The sequence below is a fragment of the Perca fluviatilis genome, chromosome 2 (assembly GCF_010015445.1).
Source record: "Perca fluviatilis chromosome 2, GENO_Pfluv_1.0, whole genome shotgun sequence".
In the NCBI taxonomy this organism is placed as follows: Eukaryota; Metazoa; Chordata; class Actinopteri; order Perciformes; family Percidae; genus Perca; species Perca fluviatilis.
This window is the reverse complement of record NC_053113.1, coordinates 24,808,636-24,829,345: the sequence shown is the minus strand read 5'-3', so window position 1 is coordinate 24,829,345 and position 20,710 is coordinate 24,808,636. Positions and strand designations below refer to the sequence as shown.

General features: G+C 41.9%; 1 protein-coding gene across 1 annotated transcript in view; it reads left to right on the top strand.

The window, feature by feature from the left end:
* si (sucrase-isomaltase (alpha-glucosidase)) overlaps window positions 1-4,323 on the top strand; it is a 96,430-nt gene extending 92,107 nt beyond the window's left edge. Inside the window, exon 49 of the mRNA XM_039822684.1 lies at window positions 4,064-4,323. Within this exon, the coding sequence (XP_039678618.1) occupies window positions 4,064-4,156 (93 nt within the window). The 3' untranslated portion in view covers window positions 4,157-4,323. The remainder of the gene's footprint in view (window positions 1-4,063) is intronic.
* Window positions 4,324-20,710: the final 16,387 nt, after the last annotated feature.

Sequence of the window (20,710 nt, the reverse complement as noted above, 5' to 3'; positions counted from 1 at the left end):
TCATCAAACACAGAAAATGTTCTATGACCACAAATGGCAGTAGGCAAATGGAAGGTTATTTTTGTGCGCAAAGTTGCAGACAGAAACTGAGTGATAGTGTTTTGTGTATCGGATTTATTGTTTAATGGAAAATTAAACAAACTAAAACATAAACATCTGCTTCATTTTTTAATTCATAGTGAATTGCTTCACAGCATTTGCTTAAAATCAACCATAGACATTGTTGTTCAATAAAAAAAAATTTCAAATTCTTAATCACCGATCATTAGGAACATAAATACTAGACTGAGACTGATCCACTAGCAGGGATGGGAAACTTGGATGGTAATGGAACAGTATTAACAAATGTGTATACAAGTGCACATATTTTGTTGCATCCCACAAATGCACTCAGCTACATTTCTGCTCGAATAACCCCAAAATAATAATATTAATCACTATCTAAAATGCATACAATCAGTGGCATTGCATGAAAGAGTTCACTTTGTGCATTACTACTTATAACTCAGTGAGCCTCTTTCATCGTTACATGCACGTAATTCATAAACACACCCCAGCATCCAAGTTCATTGAGCATTCCCCTGCCAGTCAAAAACTGTCACTACAAAAAAATAGTTAGTTTCACAACCCAACCCCTGCTGTGCTGCACTTTGTCATCTAATAGCTGTAATCAACTCTGCATTCCCCCTGGCACTATTGTTTTGTAATGAACACAGAGCTGAAGACTTGACTCAGGACAGCGATTTTGAAGCTGCTCATGTAAAATGAGAGTCATTTCCTCTTGCTCGCTCCATCATCTGCTCCAATGGTTGAGTGGAGAGAAATGCGATAGAAAATCAGGAAGAATTGTGAATGTGAAGCCAAGCCATATGGCCCTGTTACATACTTGCTACTTCAGTTGTCCATAGTGCCATTTTGTGTGGCCACTCTGACAATAGAAACATTGGCATATTGTCAGTTATTTACATCAAAGGATATTCCCATAGTGTTTGTGTGTGAATCTCCTCTAAAGAGATCAGAGGGTCAGGGTCAACTACAACGTTCAGCTAGAAGGAATTCAGTGTTTGACACAAGGACACTTCAGTAGGGTGGATGTCTACCAAAACAGGGCTTGAGCTGAGGTCATCCAGCTTATTCAATCACTAGATGAGGTTGCAGAGATGATACGTGTAAGAATCCCGAAATGTAAAAATTGGTCGGGAAAAAGAGTTTAGATCATAGAAGAGGAAGGTAAGCAGGGTGTATCTTACAGTGTTTAGGGTGGAGGATGGGTGATATGGAGGTTTAGAGTGTGAGTATGAAACCGCAGAAAAAGGAAAAACAAGGCCAAGTTTAAAAAGATAGCACATGGCCTCTCCTTATTTGGCCTGTAATAAAATGTTCCTGTCCAGGTTGTGTACTGTACTCAGTGCACTTATCAGGAGCATGAAAATGATAGCTACAGCAGCTCCATAAATAATCTTATGCGAAAAAGCCCAGATGCCTTTGATTTATATTGTTCTTGGGGAAGACAGACATGAAGAAGCAAGAAGAGACGGCAAGAATTGCAGATGAAGAAAGTCAGAATGACAGAGGGGTTTTGGGAGTGTGTTGGGGACGCAATGATGGGTAGAGAATAAAGAAAAGACAGAAAGACAGTACATCTTTGAAAAGGAGGGAAGGCAGGACAGAGAGCAGTGGAGAGAGAGATAAAGAGAGAGAGACAGAGAATGCACAACAAAAGACAGATGGAATACAGAGGTGAAAGAGATAAACAGGAAGAATGAAAGATGGGCGGAGGGAAGGAGGAAGGGCAGAGAGGGAGGAGAGAGAGGGAATGAGGATGACACAGTATGCACATAGTAATAAGTGGTTTTTCAGTGTGAGACAATCCATTCATCTCCTTAAGTATTGTCTGATAGGCTAACAACTTGAAAGAAGCAGAAAGCAGCTGGGACTGTGTCATTTAAATACAGTGAGGTGGGAATGCTCTTTCTGCCTGGTACAGGACATTTTATTTTGAATCTATAAAGGCCTATTCATACTGTCATTAACAATATATTATCACATGTACAAGCCCAGGCTTTTTTACTTCACAGGGGTCCCATGCTGTTTATAGTATGGGACCCCTGTACAGATCAGAACAAGAGGAATGGGTAACACTTTATTTGAAGGGTAGTGCATAAGACTGACATGACACCGTCAGCACTATGACATGGAACCTGTCATGAACATGAAGGAGTCTTTATGAGTTTTTATGACTGTTGTCATTAAGTGTCATTCAATAAATTATGACATTTTTAATGCTAAGTTAGCATTGATATTTGTGTTATGACAATTTGACATTAACAAACACAACAGTCTCTGTGTTATCACAACTTGACATTAGGCAAGACAATATAACCTGTCAATGACTTTGTTATGACAACTTGACATTAACCTAGACAACATAACCTCATAAATATGTAAAATTAATAAACTTTAAGAAACTATTCAGCTTTAAGTGGTTGGTTTTTACATTGGATGTCATGAAACCATTATAATTGTGTCATGAATATTTTCCTTGACCTAAAGCCTCCAAGACTTATGGAGAAGGCCAGTTTTACAACAGGGGATACACTACCGAGATGGTTTTCGTTCCGGGTTTGGCTCTATGTACCCCGGGGCTGAGTTGGCTAATTGGACAGCTGTACAGCTAACCAAGCTAACCAGCTAACTACAGCTACTTTAGCAACAAGTAATGTTAGCCTAAAGGTAACGTTATTTGTCCAAAACTCATTATATCACTTTGGTACTGCATTCACTGTCGTCAAACTTGTCTTATAACATTAATGACTTCTTAATGACACGTCCGAATGGTTCCTTTTTACTTAAGGTCAAGGGAATTATTCATGACACCGTTATAAAAGCATTTGATGGTGATATCAAAACTTCCTGACAAGTCGAAATTATTTCACTTTACATGGGGTCAAGGAAAAATATTCATGACACAATTATAGTATCATGACAGCCAATGTAAAAAACACTTAATGGCAGTTAATGTGATGTTAACATATAAAGCTAAATAGTTTCTTATAATATTTTACATATTTATGATTTATAGGTTGTGTTGTCTAGGTTAATTTCAAGTTGTTATAACAAACATCTCAAACAATGCTAACTTAGCATTAACAGTGTCAGAATTTACTGAATGACACTTAATGACCACATTCAAAAAGATTCCTTCATGTTCATGACAGGTGTCATGTTATAATTATGACGGTGTAATGTCAGCCTTGTGCACAGCCCTTCAAATAAACCGAGGAGGGTAATGCACATTTTCACACATTTGTCACATTTAGTAGACCTAACTACTGAAGGAAGTTACCAAACAAGGAGCAGGTTCCATTTATTATCTATCCATTGTCTATACTTGCTTATGCTAACCAGTGTTAAAGGGAGCTTAGCTTATGCAGTATGCAATAAGCGAGAGGCAGAGTACAACCTGGACAAGCTACTAGTCTATCACAAGCCAACATGTAAAGTGTATAGATAGGCAATTATACTGACATTCACCAATTTAGAGTCATCATTTCACCTAACTTGCAGGGCTTGGGATTTGGGCCATAGACATTAAAGAAAAAAAATCAAATCTCTTAAACTCTTTTCTATGTACAGTATGTTTTACCCCTCTCTTCAACACACATTTTACACATTCATTACTTATACATAGCCTTTACAACAGCATAAAACCAGGTAACAGAAGTAAGACAGATGTGCCACGGTAGATGCTAGATCGGAGCCGCTAGACATGTCAACGTCGAAGGACGTGCCTCGTGGCCTGCCTTATTCTGCCTCTGATTGGCTTACCCTGGTATTCCTACCCTAACCAATCCCCACTGACTAAACCTAACTACGTCGACCATTCTAGCAGATCCGATTTAGGATCTACCATGTGCCAGGGGAGATCAGGATGCCATACAGTGAATTTAAAGAATGTTTGAATGAAGGATGTTTATTTTTAAATGTTTCAAAAGGTAGCATAGGTTTACAGCAACATGCATACTTAAATAAACTACATATATCTTTCTTCTTGTGTCTGTAGGAGCTGATTATAGATGCTACTTCAAAGTCTGTTCATGTGGATCAGCCTTTTACCATCACATGGAATACCAGTACAGTTTTTGTCTTTTACTAAATAATTAATATGTATGTACACAATGGTCAATTGCCATACTAATGATGTAAAGTGAATGCAATGTTTTTTGAACATGTAATCACTGTACATGTACTCCTACTCTCACTGATGACATTTTTATTACATTGCTGTACCATAAACCTTTAATAACATTACATCAAATTGAATTACAATTTGTGTGTTTTAATATCCTCAGTACAGATCTCTCAGTGCTTGGTACAGAAAAAAAAATCTAGATTTTTTACAAATGACATTAATGGTTCCCTTTGCATACAATGTGAAGGTAAACATATCTTTGGTTTGTTTACAAAAAAAATTCCACAGAGCCCTTTACATCCACTTTAACATGATGAGATGAAAAAAATAGCACCACGTCCGGTTGTGCTAGTTATTTTTTGCACCCATGCACACATGGTAGTTACTCTTGGGGAGTAAATGGATTTTGACCCACCGTAGCTAAAATTAATGTTAAAAAAAATTGCTTAAAGTGCCAGTTACACTACTGGTCAAAAGTTTTAGAACACCCCAATCTTTCTAGTTTTTTTATTGAAATGTTAGCAGTTCAAGTCCAATGAATAGCTTGAAATGGTACAAAGGTAAGTGGTGAACTGCCTGAGGTTAAAAAAAAGTAAGGTTACCCAAAACTGAAAAATAATGTACATTTCAGAATTTTACAAAAAGGCCTTTTTCAGGGAACAAGAAATGGGTTAACAATGTAAAGCTGTTCTGCAGCAATGGAGGTTGATCAAGCTTTGAAAGTTGGTGCTACCAATTCCCACAAGTGTTCCAACTTGTCTGGATTACTTACAACCCCCTCTGTTTGAATAAAAGTATTGTTGGAACACACTGTGGTACCATACCCTCGTGAGCATTTGAACAGTATTGTACTGCAGAAAGTAGTGTGTTGCTATAAAAATGGCGGGAAAAAGGCAATTAACAATGGAAGAGAGACAGACCATCATAACACTTAAGAATGTTGGTATTTCCTACAGAGAAATTGCAAAGAAAGTCAAGGTGTCAGTGAGTACAGTATTCTTCACCATCAAAAGGCACTTAGAAACTGGGGGAAACTCTGACAGGAAGAGGTCTGGCAGACCCAAAGCCACAACAGAATCAGAAGACAAGTTTCTGAGAGTCAACAGCTTGCGTGATAGGCGGCTCACAGGACAACAGCTTCAAGCACAGCTTAATAGTGGTCGTAATAAGCAAGTCTCAGTTTCAACTGTAAAGAGAAGACTTCAAGCCGCAGGTTTGATAGGTCGAGCTGCAGCAAGAAAGCCATTGCTAAGACGTCAGAATAAGAAAAAGAGGCTTGCCTGGGCCAAGAAACATCATCAATGGACTACTGAAGACTGGAAGAAGGTGTTATGGACTGATGAATCAAAATTTTAAATCTTCGGTTCATCACGCAGGATTTTTGTACGCCGTCGAGTAGGCAAAACGATGGTTCCTCAGTGCGTGACATGAACTGTCAAACATGGAGGAGGAAGCGTAATGGTCTGGGGCTGTTTTGCTGGATCCACGGTCTGTGATTTGTACAGAGTGAAAGGCACCATGAACCAAAACGGCTACCACATTTTCCAGCGCCATGCAGTACCCTCTGGTATGCGCCTAGTTGGTCAGGGGTTCATTCTACAGCAAGATAATGACCCAAAACATAAGTCCAAGCTATGCCAGAACTACCTTAGCAAAAAAGAACAAGATGGTAAGCTTAAAAACATGGAATGACCAGCACAGTCACCAGATTTAAACCCCATTGAGCTGGTTTGGGATGAAATGGACAGAAAAGTGAAAGCAAAGCAACCTACAAGTGCCACACATTTATGGGAACTTCTGCAACAGAGTTGGGAAGAACTTTCTGAAGAATATTTGATTTCCATTGTAGAAAGAATGCCACGAGTGTGTTCAGCTGTTATATCTGCCAAAGGGGGCTACTTTGATGAGTCAAAAATTTAGAATACATTTTGGTTTATAAATTGATTCCATGATTTCTTTTTTAACTTCAATTATTTATTTGTTCTATTCTTTCATTTCAGAGTACAATAAGACATTGAACTGCATGAATAATTGGGATGTTCTAAAACTTTTGACCAGTAGTGTATGTATTTATGTCCTTGTGGTTGGTAAAACATATAAATATGTATATTTTCTTTTTAAATGATCAGTTACATCAACCAAAACGCTTGAATTTACTGAGAAAACTACTTAAAACATTTGAATACATTTTTTATTTTTATGATGGACAGGGTAAAATATTAACCAATTTCAGTTATTGTCACATAGCTTTTACGAGTGGAGGACAGACATGTTAACCTGATTTGTGTCCAGAACACATTACCTGCAGAGTGAGTAATATTGTGAAATTGTTTTGGACCTTATTTCACCACACAGAAACATCAGTAGGCAACCAACTGCTGTGCGAAATGAGCCAACAGGTGTTTATGATACAATGGCAGACAGCTAGAGCTAATGACCAGCGGAAGAAAACACATGCAACATCTCAAGTCTGCTTTTGATGATTGGAAATGCTTTGATTCAAGAGACGCATGATGCTGTGATTGATTCCCTGTAGCACACAACTCACAAACAGAGTAACTAAAGTGAAATTATTATGCGCAGGTTAAATTTTTAAGCACACAGTATGCATGGTCACCTGCATGATGCCACTGTTGTCCCACTAATGCATGCATCTGTACGTGTATGGGTGTGCCAGGAACTAAACACTAATTATAGCTCTCACCTGCGGCGAGCTGTCTACCTTGTGCTTTGTCTCGTCCCATTACTTCCCCATATAATGATACAGTCATCCATTATTCAGCCTGCAGTAAACATAATGATATCAATTTAGCCATGGGCACCTCAAATTGATTTCCACTCTAATCGCTACTGCATGGGTAAAAATATACAGGGGATGTGATTGTTGTCCAAAAAGTTTAGATTCGTGAGGATTCATTCCAGCCCCAGTCTTCAGGTAATATATGATTTTGAAGAGAAAAGTTCTCCGTTTTGACTTTCGAAAACAAAGCCAGCCACCCACCAGTGCCAGCATGACTAATTGAGCAGGTGATCAGTCTAGGCATTCTTCCTGGATTCATACCGAAGTCATAACGCTGCCGATGGAAGAAATCGAAGAGAAAACTCAAACGATTTTTTTTTCTGGTCTTCCAAATTCCTATACTAGTGGTTTCTGGTTTTATCAATTGTTATTTAAAAAGAAAAGAAAAGAAAATTACATCTCTAATCTTTCTTGAGAAAGAAACTGGATAAGAAATGCCCCGACATTAGCATCATCAGAATTTGTTCTTGTATGTGTTGAGCATGTGTATGTGTTGAGCATGTATTATGTATGAGCATGTGTTTTTTTTCTGCCAAAAATTTGACAGACAACACCACGGGCAGTCAAATCTAGCTTTCTTCTTAGACACTAAGAGGGTCTCACATGTATTTGTGCTTGGATGTGTTTTGACTCAAATGTTTTGAAGAGGAAATGTTTCTATAAGCATGAATTAGTGTCTAAATACGAGTGCCGCCTGTAGCCTATGACAGAGATTTAACTGCCTCAGTTACAAGATGTGAGTGTGTATGTAACAAGTTAGTACACACAACGACCCAAATAAGGGGAAGGGAAAATAGGTATATGTAGAAAAAACAGGACTCACCTATACATACATATACCTATGCTGCATATGCTGTGTTAGCATGCATATGGATGACGATAAAGCTAAATCTAAAGTATGATCTTTATATGATTTCAGAGTTCAAAATGTTTCCTTCTTTCCCCACAGTAAAAAAGTAATATGGCCCAACACTTTTCCAAGAAAGTCTCATTTATATCTTAATGCCCATAGATCAATGTGTTTTTCTCTGACTTTCTGAAAGGGAACTCATCTTACCAGACAACATGCTTTTAAATGAGCTGCAGTAACAATGTGTCTTTGTTACCACGGTGACTGACAGATACAAGTGTGTCACAGATAAAGGGTGAAACAAAAAGATAAAAAAACATGAGAGAAAGATGGAAAACACTTTGACAACTTCAAAGACTGTCAGATGTGACGGCGTCTGAGTGTGGTGTGTGTGTGTGTGTGTGTGTGTGTGTGTGTGTGTGTGTGTGTGTGTGTGTGTGTGTGTGTGTGTGTGTGTGTGTGTGTGTGTGTGTGTGTGTGTGTGTGTGTGTGTGAAAATATGTTGATATACTTTTGTATGCATGTGCATGTAAGTGTGTGTAAGTTATTTTGTCATTGGGTGATTGTTGCTTCTGTACACATGTGTGTAAGCTTATGTAACAGTCATAAATGAAAATAGCTATGTGCAAAAGCTGCTAACTGCATATTTTCAACATTTCAATATTCTTATTTTAGAAAGACAGTTTGCACCTTGAAAATAGGAGTCATTAGAGCGAGGAAAAAACATGCGTCCTTCCCTGTCCCCATATATAGATAAGAAATAACGCAATTAGTCTTGTCGTCTCACTTTTTGTCCATTTCTTTGCGCTCTTACACACACACACACACACACACACACACAGTTTTCTGTCATCCTATCATTTTATGAGCACAGCAATTGCATCGACAGCCCAGTAGCACCCTACCTGACCATATCCTCACAGCCATTTTCACCATTTGACACACACCCACACTCTCACTAACACATGTACACAGACAAAGTGTAAAAATCTGAGCAATTTCATGTGTGTTGACACCATGCTTCAGCTATGCAATTTTCATTTCACCTTCACTAATCTGCCACTCATTTAGGGCAGTTATGCAAACTGACAAGTCATACATATCTGCCTACTGGGAGTCTATATGGTTGGTGTCTCTGCACTGAACAAAGGTGGTCCCTGACTTGGACCAAGAATAAATTAAAATCTTCCCAAAATCCTTGGATTAAGAAAAAAGAAATCAGAAGAAACCTCAGGAGAGGCAATTCAAAGAGAAAGACTTCCTCCCCCAACAGCTGTGGGTGCAAAAGCAGCCATAATGCTAAATAAAAAAATATATTTTCAAAGAAATCTTTAGAATTGTTAACTTCTTTTGTACTTTGCACCCCCTTGGCTAATTTACATCTGCCATGTCTTGACAATGTCATCCCATTATTTCACTTCATCCTTATTTGTTAGTGTGCCCTTTTAAGTAAACTGTGTTTTTTTGCCTCTTCCACTTTAATACATAAGTATCTGGCTGAAAAGCCACTTTTCTCTTTTGTTAAAAATACTAGGTTGCAGATGAAGATCTTGTACAGAAATGTGAAGTTGATGACATAATTACAACACCTGCATCTGTTTTTGTTTGCACTCTTTCCACTCCACTGCTTTATTTGAGGTTAGTTAAAGCACATTGAGATTAATGATATTTCACATGGGCAGGCTGCTGGCAGTTTGTGATAGTACTATACATAAATTATTGACATGAACAACCCAACACAACACTGATAATAAGATTGACTGTATAAACTGAAAGCAACAAAGCAGAGACAATTGGGCATCAGACATAGTTAATTGAAAACATGACCATCAACCATCAAGGGGAACTTTTAAGACAAAAGGCAGATATAAAGGAGTGAACGTTTTATTCTGATCAGCATCCAAAGGTGAAGGCAAAAACAAAATATAAATCTGCAGAAAGCACTAGACAGCCATTTTATTTTAGAGTGAATGACTATAATTAATAAACGCCATTAAAACACATCTGTCGACACTCGTGCTAGCCCGTCAGGTGGCATGGCAATCATAATTGCCACACTCGCCATTATCATCATGATCATCACTGTCATCAGTCTTAAAATGTCTCAGTCAAGAACAGAAACATAACTCCCCTCACAAGAAACAAGCAAAAGAAAAAGAATGCTTCTTAAATAAAGCTGTATGGACATTTTGATTAGCACTGGGGTTAAAAAATAATTTATGTTGTGTTTAGTTAAACAATACATCATATTTTCTGTGTTTCTGACCTTGTTTTATCTATCTATCTATCTATCTGCCAAATACTTTCTTTTTACTGACTGGCTTGATAGTAACTCTGGCTATTGGGCGAACAAGAGACCAACTGTTTCAGTTTGCTTTGAAATTGCTCACCAACCAATTATCCTCAAAGCTTACAATAAGCCTTAGGTGGAGTCAAATGAAGAAAATGATGGATCAGATGTTTTCCATGTTAGGCCTTCATGCAAAGAAGGGTGAAACGGCAAGGCTACTTATGAGCTAATTGAAAAAGAATATATACGGTATATACTTTTTCTGGATAGAGCACTGAAGAAAAAAAAAGACATCTCTTTCTGGCAGACAGCAGATAGTGGATTAAGCACCAAAGGATGGCCACACGCATACATCTTCACAAATCACATCAAATGGCACAACGGCACACCCACGCGCTTACACACTCACACGAACATTCCTTACAAATCAAATCAAAAACAGGGCACGCACAGAGGAAGAGCGATTTGCCAATTGGCCAGACCATTCACACAGAAAAGGATTTAAATATCACTGGAAATGGGGCCAGTGAGATTGCATCACTTCCGGTTCAGCAGAGCTAGATAAATGCCTCTGGTGGCCAAGTAATTCAATACTCTAATAGTATGCATAATTTCACAATTCACCCCGCACACGGGATCACCAGCAAACTGAAGGTTCATATCAAGCTTGCCTAGTAGTGTTGTCAAGGGTATGTGCAGCTATACTAAACACATTCTGCCCTTGAGTGATCAAACTGTGAAAAAACGCAAGCTTATACAGAATATATAAAGATTCAAATTTACCGCTCTTAACTCCTTAATTACAATTGTTGTGCCTGAGCTTTCCTCACCTGAATACAAGAGAGGACATTTGACAGCTGCTCCCTGTAGCTGTCATGTGATAAAATGGAGACAAGAAAGAAGAAGACCAATAAACAAATGAATAATCCCTGCTCATTATGTACACAGAGAGGGCGGTGAAATCTCTGTTTATATTGGGTTTGCATCAATTTTTTTTCTTCTTTTTAGTCACAGCACCACAATAGAAACAAGGGGACTGAAGCATCCACCCCCAGAAAATGACACACAATTCATTCACACACTTCACACACTTGTGTGGGCTCGAGCTAATGAACGTTTGTGGGAAATACATGTTACATTTTCAGCACAAGTCAAAAGTGTTTCAAAGGCCGACAGCTGTGATGCATTGTAGTAATTGAAAAGCTAAAACTGTAACGTGTTTTATTTAGTTTGTGAATAAATGTTGCCTTGACAACACACGTTGGACCTGACAGACATTTATAAAAAAAACACTGAGATTGCACTCCACACATACGACGTACACACACATAATGCTAGTAAATACCAGTTGTGCTAGTGCAATTTGTCAGGGTCCCACCGTCACCAGCACTCACTCCTCCCTCTCATTCCCCAGCACACACTCCTCCCACTGATTCACACTCCTCATCACTCACGCCTATCAGACGTTCACTGTCCCCTCAGTACTGATTACACGCACCTGCACATCATCAGTTCACCACCTGCATCTAATCAGTGACCACCTACATAAGCAGCACAGGCACACACACTCTTTGTCTAGTCTCGTTTATACACGACACTCTGACTCGCTCGCGTATTTCTAGGTTATGCCAAGTTCTACCTTACCTGTAGTTTGTATCCTGTTGTCTGCTGCTGCTCTGAGCCTTGTCTCCTCTGCTGCCGGTATCCTGCCTGTTCTCTTTACTCTCTGTTGGATCATTGTGAATAAAGCTCGGCTTACATACTCCAGTCTGTCTCCTGGTCATTCCCTGACAGAAGACTAGACCAACATGCAAGATCCCCGTGGAGAATCCTGTTCACGATTCATTCGCGGAGCTAGTACAGGCGGTTCGCCAGTCACTCCTTCCCTCACCACCTGTTAATCCACCCACCGTTCCTGAAGAGATCCTCCGCTCAGCACAGCGACATTTGCTTCCGCAAACACCTGCTTCTTCGGCTACGGCTGCTGCGGCAGCTTCGAGTCCCATTGCCTGACTAGCGACATTCACTGGAGAGGCGGAGGATTGCAGTGGGTTTCTGCTCCAGGTTTCACTGTATTTCCAGATGCAAGCCCATCTTTTTAACAACGACACGGCCCGAGTAGCCTTTGTGATCTCCCTGCTGTCGGGCCGTGCTCTCCAGTGGGCCCAGTCGCTGTGGGATTCTAACTCCCGGTTGGTGACATCCCTGTCGGCTTTTATTCAACACTTCAAGGAAGTTTTCGGGCAGGTGGCGGCTGACCTTACTGTGCATGATCAACTCTACCGGCTTAGCCAAGGACAGTCGTCTGTGAGTACATATGCTCTTCAGTTTCGCACTCTGGCGGCTGCTAGTGGTTGGAACGAGACAGCCCTCATAACGGCATTCAGACATGGTCTCCACCCTGATGTTCGTCAGCTGGTTGTGGTGTATGATGACACCATGGGACTGGAAAACCTCATTCAAAAGACTGTTCGTGTGTCTCAACGTTTATCTGCCTGTGAACCCTCTGCCACGGCCGTCTCTTCTCCTCCTTCGGTGCCGACTATCAGTGCTCCAGCCGCTGAGCCGATGCAAGTTGATTCTGCCCGCCTGTCACCTGCTGAGTGTTAGCGCTGCATACGACTCAGGCTCTGTCTGTACTGCGGAGGGGAAAAACACTTCATTGAAGACTGCCCTATCCGTCCCCAGCGCCCAGCGGTGAGTGCCATTCAACTCCCTCCAAGAATTGAGACTCTGATTCGCACTCCAGTACAAGTGTTGACTACACGTATCTGTGTCACAGCGCATGCCCTCATCGACTCAGGCTCAGCGAGGAACTTCATCTCCATTCCCCTCCTCCAGACGTTAGGGGTCAACAAACGTCGGAGCCTGCAGGACTTGAGAGTTCACACCATCCAAGGCAAGCCACTAGGAAAGGGTCGGATTTGCCATTTCTCCCCCACACTGACGCTCCGGGTAGGCAGTTTGCACTCAGAACAAATCCCATTCATGGTACTGGAAGACTCCACCGCCAAACTCATCTTGGGACGGCCATGGCTAGTGCAGCATCAACCAACCATCAACTGGACAACTGGAGAGGTTCTACAATGGGGTGAGGACTGTATTCATTCCTGTGTCACACCGCTCCAGAGGAACTCTCCTCCCAACCCTTCTTCATCAACAAGCAATGAACCCCGGTTTCCCGTCTGTTCCACCACCATTGAGAGCCCCGAAGTTCATCTAGGACTTCGAGGACGTGTTCAGTAAACAGCTGGCTACGAAGTTGCCTCCTCATCGACCCTGGAACTGTGCTATTGACCTGAGACCGGGAGCTATCATCCCAAAGGGGCGGGTCTATCCCCTCTCCATCCCAGAACAGAAAGCTATGGAGGAATATGTGAAAGAGGCTCTTCAGCAGCAGTTCATCCGCCCATCCACCTCTCCTGCCGCTTCCAGCTTCTTTTTTGTGGCCAAGAAGGATGGGGGTTTGAGACCATGCATAGACTATAGATCCCTTAACTCCCAAACTGTAAAGTTCAGATATCCCCTTCCTCTGGTTCCTGCGGCCCTGGAGCAGCTGCGGGGAGCCCGCATCTTTACGAAGTTGGATTTACGGAGTGCCTACAACCTGATCCGCATCCGTCGAGGAGACGAATGGAAGACGGCGTTTGTCACCCCCTCTGGACATAACGAGTATCAGGTCATGCCTTTCGGACTGGCTAATGCTCCAGCTGTATTCCAGGGATTCATGAACAAGGTCCTCCGGGAATTCCTCAACCGCTTCGTAGTGGTCTACATAGACAACATCCTCATCTATTCCTCTTCCCTCTCCGAACATCAACGACACGTCCATCTGGTGCTGAAGAAGCTCAGAGAGAACGAACTGTATCTGAAGCTGGAGAAATGTGAGTTTCATACCCCCTCCGTGCAGTTTCTGGGTTACGTCATTGCCCAACACGGAGTCCAGATGGATCAGAAAAAGGTGGACACCATCCGACATTGGCCTCTTCCCTCTACCATCAAGGACCTCCAGCGGTTTCTGGGATTTGCCAACTTTTATAGACGTTTCATTCACAACTACAGTGACATCAGCGCTCCTCTGACCTCGGCCCTCAAGGGGCAGCCCAAATCCCTGTCCCTGACTCAGGAGGCCATCACCGCCTTTGCACGTCTTAAGGATGCCTTCATGACCGCTCCCATCCTGGCTCATCCTAACCCGGACCTACCCTTTGTTGTCAAGGTTGATGCGTCCTCCACTGGGGCAGGAGCGGTACTGTCACAACGGCAAGGAACGCCTCCCAGACTCCACCCCTGTGCCTTCTTCTCTAAAAAGCTTTCAACAGCAGAACAGAATTACGACATCGGAAACTGGGAACTACTGGCCATAAAACTGGCTCTGGAGGAATGGAGACATTGGTTGGAGGGAGCCAATCACCAGTTCAAGGTTATAACCGATCATCGCAACCTGGAATACATCAGAGAAGCCAAACGATTGAACCCTCGCCAAGCCCGTTGGGCTCTCTTCTTCACTCGCTTTGACTTCCACATCACCTATAGACCAGGCAGCAAGAATGGCAAGGCTGATGCTCTCTCTCGTCTCCATCAATCAGCTGCTGAGGATCTCCAACCTGAACCCATTATAACTCCAGCCTTGTTCGTCAATCCTATCGTCTGGGACATCGACGAGCAAATCACCCAGGCAAACCTTCACCTTCCCGCTCCGCCAGGAGGTCCCGAAGGGGTGATCTTCGTCCCTCCTCAGTTCCGTAACATCCTGCTGGACTCAGCTCACACCGTTCCGGGTTCGGGACATCCGGGTAGGAAGCGTACCCTCTCACTCCTCTGCCAACGGTACTGGTGGCTAACCATCTCTCAGGATGTGTCTCGATATGTCTCCGGCTGTTCGGTTTGTGCCATAACCAACACCCCCAGAAAACTCCCAGAAGGCAAGCTCATGCCCCTCCCTGTTCCACGACGTCCATGGTCCCACTTGGGGACAGACTTTATGACTGACCTTCCTTTATCAGACGGCCACACTTGCATCCTTGTTGTGGTGGACAGATTCTCCAAGGGGTGTAAGCTGATCCCCCTAACCGGGCTTCCTACTGCTCTCATGACCGCAGACGCTCTCTTCTGTCATGTGTTCAGGAACTTTGGCATTTCAGAGGACATCGTATTGGATAGAGGACCACAGTTCATCTCCAGGGTTTGGCAAGCCTTCTTCAGACTCCTGGGAGTCAGTTTATCTTCTGGTTATCACCCTCAGACTAACGGACAAACAGAACGGAAGATTCAGGAAATCGGACGTCATCTTAGGACCTACTGCCACCAGAACCAGGACAGTTGGAGCCGTTTCCTCCCCTGGGTGGAATATGCCCAGAACTCCCTTTGTCAATCCACTACCGGACTCACCCCTTTTCAGTGCATCCTAGGATATCAACCACCTCTCTTCCCTTGGTCGGGGGAGCCCTCAGAAGTGCCTGCCGTCAACTACTGGTTCCAAAACAGTGATAGGGTGTGGAATGCGGCTCACATCCAGCTTCAACAGGCTGTCCGCAGGCACAAGGAACAAGCAGACCGGCGTCGGTCCGAACCCCCACAGTACCAACCTGGCCAGAAGGTGTGGCTGTCCACTCGGGACCTTCGCCTCCGCCTGCCGTGCCGAAAGCTCAGCCCTCGCTACGTTGGGCCCTTCACCATACAGAAGCAGCTAAATGACGTCACCTACAGGCTAAACCTTCCGTCTCATTACAGAATCTCACCTTCATTTCATGTCTCACTTTTGAAACCCTTTGTTGACCCTGTCTCTCCTCCTCCCACAGACCCTGACACCGTGGTGCCTCCTCCTCCCGTTCCTGTCGACAAGGAGGCCATCTATAGGGTCCGTAACATCTTGGATTCACGGCGACAGGGTCGGCGTCTCGAGTATCTGGTCGACTGGGAGGACTACGGTCCTGAGGAGCGGTCATGGGTACCACGTGATGACATCCTGGACCCCGCTCTCCTCGACCAGTTCCACGCTGACCGTCCCGATCGCCCCGCCCCACGGGGTGGGGCAGACCTCGTTGCCGTGTTCAACCCTCTTCTCAGCCGTCGGGAGCTGCCTTGGGAGGAGGGGGTACTGTCAGGGTCCCACCGTCACCAGCACTCACTCCTCCCTTTCATTCCCCAGCACACACTCCTCCCACTGATTCACACTCCTCATCACTCACGCCTATCAGACGTTCACTGTCCCCTCAGTACTGATTACACGCACCTGCACATCATCAGTTCACCACCTGTATCTAATCAGTGACCACCTACATAAGCAGCACAGGCACACACACTCTTTGTTTAGTCTCGTTTATACACGACACTCTGACTTGCTCGCGTATTTCTAGGTTATGCCAAATTCTACCTTACCTGTAGTTTGTATCCTGTTGTCTGCTGCTGCTCTGAGCCTTGTCTCCTCTGCTGCCGGTATCCTGCCTGTTGTCTTTACTCTCTGTTGGATCATTGTGAATAAAGCTCTGCTTACATACTCCAGTCTGTCTCCTGGTCATTCCCTGACACAATTACAGGCTAAAAATGGAAGTGTGAACACTGATCAGTATTTGCTCAACTTGTTACTCTACCAGAGACAATCAATCTAAAGGGGACAGGAGGAGACAATTACAGCAAAGATGAGGTATTTACATAAAAACACAAATATGTCCTTATTTTCATACATGCAGAGAATTGTGTTCTTTTTGGGACCAGACAAACAACAAAAATGTATAGCTATATTTTGTAATGCCAAAAGCCAATGTTAAGTACCTAATATATGCACCTGTGACAAAATAATAAGGTCAGATAAAAATCAACACTATACTGGTCAATATACTAATAATAAATTAGTAAATAATTACCTATTACAAAAAAGTAAACCCAAAATACTAAATGCTATACAAAACCAAAGGCTGCTACTGTATATAGAGTGCGGTATCAATAGTTTTACTATTAATAGTTATACATTTTCCTTCCAATAATAACTACGCAAGTACTTCTACCACTGCCAATACCACAACATTCCCAGTTAGAGAAAGGGAGAAAAGTAAAGCAAGACTGTTTGCCTGGGATCCCCAAATCCTTAGTTTGTTGAACATTTCAGTTAATCTAGTCTCGCTAAAACCAATAATTTTGTCATTTTAGTCAAACTGAGTTCACATGCGATTTAATCTGATATATTTTATCATTATCTGATGAAAAACACAGTTTCTTACCGACACAGTTATCCTAACTTCACATCTGACTTTAGCAGTTTACATAACAAACACTCAACTGCTCTGCTGTTATTACAGACGTGAAGTAATCACAGACATTTGCTTTATTCATTGACTAACGGCAGTGCGCCACTGCAAAATGACACTGCCAATTAGATTCATTTTCTTATTAATCCAAGGTGCCAGAGAGCAGTTTCGGATCATTTCAGGCCACTCTAATCCCTGGTTGAATGATTAAGAATGCAGTTTTACAGTTACTGAGTCCTCTCAGTGATGCCCGGTTCAGTCGCACCCATCCGGCCCGTTATGAGAACCAATCTGCAAAAATATGCGTTAATCAACCGTCTGAACTGGGCCGAGTACAGAGACAGACTCAGCCGGCGCTGTGATTGTGACTCCTCCAGTTCAGCTGGCTCACTTGACAAGCTAACAGACAACCACTTGTTGAGGATTTCCAGTGTTATGAGGATTCGCAGTATTGATTAACCATATATGACAGACCTTGACGGCACAACAGTACATTCTGTAGCTACACAGGGTAAGGCACCACACACATGAAACCCCATCACATTAAACTGAAAAGATTACGATTAGATTAGGAAAGTAACCAGTACACTTTATGATTTAATGTAATTAATAATGTGAATACATTCTATATATATATATACTGTATATATACTGTATATATATATATATATATATATAAAATTATTATAGTATTTAAAAAAAAAAATTAATTTAAAACAAACAAACAGATTCAAGAACACTCAGAACGTTAAAACTATTTCCTAAAAAGTGGACTTTTTTTGTAAATATGAGATTTCTTGCACACAGCCGATGATAGCAAATTTAAGAGTTCCCCGGAAGGACAGATTACCATCACAGAACAATACAGCCGATGATGCCAATTGAGAGTGATCACTGAGAGTGTATGGGGGAAGATGAGAAATGAGAGTAGAAAGCAAGAGAGGGGAGATGAGCGATGGGGAGCACTGACATGGTGAGGGAGCGGGTCAGGGAGAATAAAGGATGGTGGATGAGAGTCAGGAATATACTGAGTAGGAGGGATGGATGGAGGGAAACAGAGGAGAGGAGCGTCCTCTTGGTGGAATAGTTCTGATTGAGGTCAGTTTTCCCACCAGATGAGACTCCACTTTAATCACCCTCTGTCGTTCTCATCACCATGGAGGGGCTGGCCTCATCAGGGAGAGAGGAGACAGTGCTTGGAGGGAGAGAGAGAGAGAGAGAGAGAGAGAGAGACATATCGACACAAGAAAATAAAAATTACAAAGAGAGCAACCCGTATAAAATGTGAGCAGGATGTGCTGAATAAGAGAGCAAGGGATGCAGATCTACAATGAGAGAAATGGAAAGCAAAGGACAAAGTGACAAAGAGAAATAAATGCATATGCTGTGTGAGATACAATGTTGGACCAATACAAAAAAGGAAGGGGTGCACAGAATATGAAACAGAGTAGAAAGAGAGAGGAAAAACTTTTTAAGTAATTGACTAACATGGCTTCAACATTATAAATATTATGGCATCCAACTAAATGAAAACAAGAAATGAAGAAAGCTAGTGATACACACTAATAGTAGAAGGAGAAGATTTATGGTGTGTGTGTGTGTGTGTGTGGAATGCTGAGACGAAGAAGCTAACTTACTGAGAGAGACTGTTTAAGCTCAAACCCAAGTTCAATAGTCTGCTACACCTCCTAACCCTGCTGGCCGGCTTTCACATTGATTTACTGTTGTTCTGCTTAATGATACGTTTGCAGATGTGCTAGGAACTGATGCTGGGGCTGGATAATACATTTAGTACAAGTATTGTAAATATTTTAAGCTACTTGTATTTTATGTATTTATGTATGTATGTATTTTATTTTATACTACTTTATACTTCTACATTTTAGGGGGAGATTATATACTTTTAACTCCACTACATTTACCTAACCTTCACATACAAAATGCAATTTATGATCATTTGTTTTATAGATTAGACTAGCCAACAGTTAAATTTAACTCCACCGTGACCAACTACAACATTAAAGTTAATGCCGGTTACCCATTCAAGCATTAATGACAAACCCATTGACCACTACCTGCCATGCACCAGAAGGCAGACGGAAAAATTTAGTGACTAGCTCGTAAACACAGTGAAGCGTTTTTTAGCTAAAGACCAAAATATTTTGCTCAGGAGTTTGCGGAGACCAAAATAGAGCTAAAAGAACAGTGGATATTGTTTGCCAGCTGGCCAGAAACACAATTCCAAATAATCTTAAATGTTGCTCTGTGTCTGCTGGGGGAAAAAGGCCACTGTTTGCAATTCTCTATATCAACTTCATAAAGTCACTGTTGTGCTGTCCCAAAGTGGACAAAATAAACAAAATCACAACCATTAATGCTTGCTTTTGCAAGTAAAAGAAACAGACCTTATTTATAGTGTGGTATTGCTAATTTTGCTTTGGTAACGGATCTGTAAACATCTTTAATCACTTTTGAAGATTATGTACAAACAGTTGGAGCCAAGTGAGCACAATTTAGGGAGAATGTCATGTTATTCTCTAATGAGAATAGTGATGTATTATAAGCAAAACTAATCAAACTTTATCTATATGTATGTAGAGTGTCATCAATGTGTTCCACATAAAAACATACAGTATGCATGTAAAGTATGTATACATAAACATTATAGGTTTCCTCTTTTATTGTAAACAATGCAAAGAATGGTACTACTGTATGAATGTTATCATGGCATGGAGCTCCAATGGTGCTTCTGTAGAAGTACAAATTGTGTTCTTAGTGCTTCACGTCAGTGCAACTGCAACCGATCTCAGACCATTTAATTTAAGTGGACAGTTTTATGGATTGCTTTCTGGTTCAGGAAAGTACCCTAAAACTACAGTTTTAGGTATTTTAGGTTTAGGGAAACCCCACCAGATTCATGCAAAACTGTCAATATAAAAAGACCCCTGAGTGAAAAGCCAGCCTGTAGGCTAATGCAAGGATAAAAATGGAGATAGGCAAATAAAAAGAGAGATCAGAGAGAGTCAGAGAGAAATAGAGTAGGAGATAGGATTTAGATTTCAGCATGAGGCCTCCCATCTGTCTGCAATCAGAATGACACCTGCTTAGCTTTGATTCAAAATTGCACACTGAGCTTAAACAGGCAGCACAGATTTGGAACAAATGTGAGTATGAGGTACAGTACGTATTCATAGTTGGTGTATTAACTGATGGTGGTCGATATGCCCCCAATTTGGACAAACAGCCGCAGTCCCGACACAGAAGCAAAGTAATGTACTGCTGTAGACGGGGCCAGCAGCAAAACCGTATAACGTATGGCCACCTAAACAAA